At 38.0% G+C, this 892-nt stretch overlaps 1 protein-coding gene across 1 annotated transcript in view; it reads left to right on the top strand.

The window, feature by feature from the left end:
- Nme7 (NME/NM23 family member 7) overlaps positions 1-892 on the top strand; it is a gene marked incomplete at its 5' end in the record, with an annotated part of 185,758 nt that overhangs the window by 8,038 nt on the left and 176,828 nt on the right. Inside the window, one exon of the mRNA XM_023706324.1 lies at positions 1-274. Coding sequence (XP_023562092.1) covers positions 1-274 — 274 coding nt within the window. The remainder of the gene's footprint in view (positions 275-892) is intronic.

The following is an 892-nucleotide window of genomic DNA, read 5'->3' as shown; positions in this document are numbered from 1 at the left end:
TGAGTTGATCCAGTTTATTACCAGTGGGCCGGTTATTGCCATGGAGATTTTAAGAGATGATGCTATCTGTGAGTGGAAAAGGCTGCTTGGCCCTGCAAACTCTGGACTGGCACGTACAGATGCTCCTGGGAGCATCAGAGCCCTCTTCGGAACAGATGGGATAAGAAATGCAGCTCATGGCCCAGATTCTTTTGCTTCTGCTGCCAGAGTACGGTGTTTAAAAAATATTTTACTTTTGTTAAATGTATTATATCAAATTAAAGCATATGACCTCTGACCTTTTCCTAGGATCAAATAATGTTTCATGTCTCATTTTGTGAACTTATGCACTGGTATCCTGCATATGATCAAGATTAGTTTTCTATAATTAAAATACTTGTTATCCCAATTTTTATTCAAAAAACTTAAGTTACTAAGGTTCATTCATGTTTGAACTATTGAATGCGTGTAGGAACACTAGTGTATGGATAGTAGGCATTAAAAAAGACATCATTGAGTATGGTCTTTCTCTAGGTCACAACAAATACTGATTAGGTGTCAGAGAAGTACTGTGGCTGGAAAATGCAGTATATGTGAAGGAGCAAGAACAATAGGTCTTCACAAAAACTTAAAAACATCCAGCAGCTCCCACCAGCCTCCTATTGACCTTTTCTCTTAGTTATGGTCTAATCTTCTTTACCCTTCTCCAGCCTTTACCAAACAAAAACTATTCTTGGTATTTTCTGCTCCTCAGCTTCCTTTGATAACTCACTGGGCGCAGTCAGTACAACTTGCCTTTATCTTCTTCATTCCACTGAAGCTGTTTTTGCTAAGATTTAATTTTTAGAGGAAACATTCATATCTTATCTGACTGTATCTCCCTGCTGCATTTGAGAATTTGATTGAGATACTG

Source organism: Octodon degus, unplaced genomic scaffold (assembly GCF_000260255.1).
Source record: "Octodon degus isolate 3935 unplaced genomic scaffold, OctDeg1.0 scaffold00250, whole genome shotgun sequence".
In the NCBI taxonomy this organism is placed as follows: domain Eukaryota; kingdom Metazoa; phylum Chordata; class Mammalia; order Rodentia; family Octodontidae; genus Octodon; species Octodon degus.
This window is presented reverse-complemented; position numbering and strand designations above follow the sequence as displayed.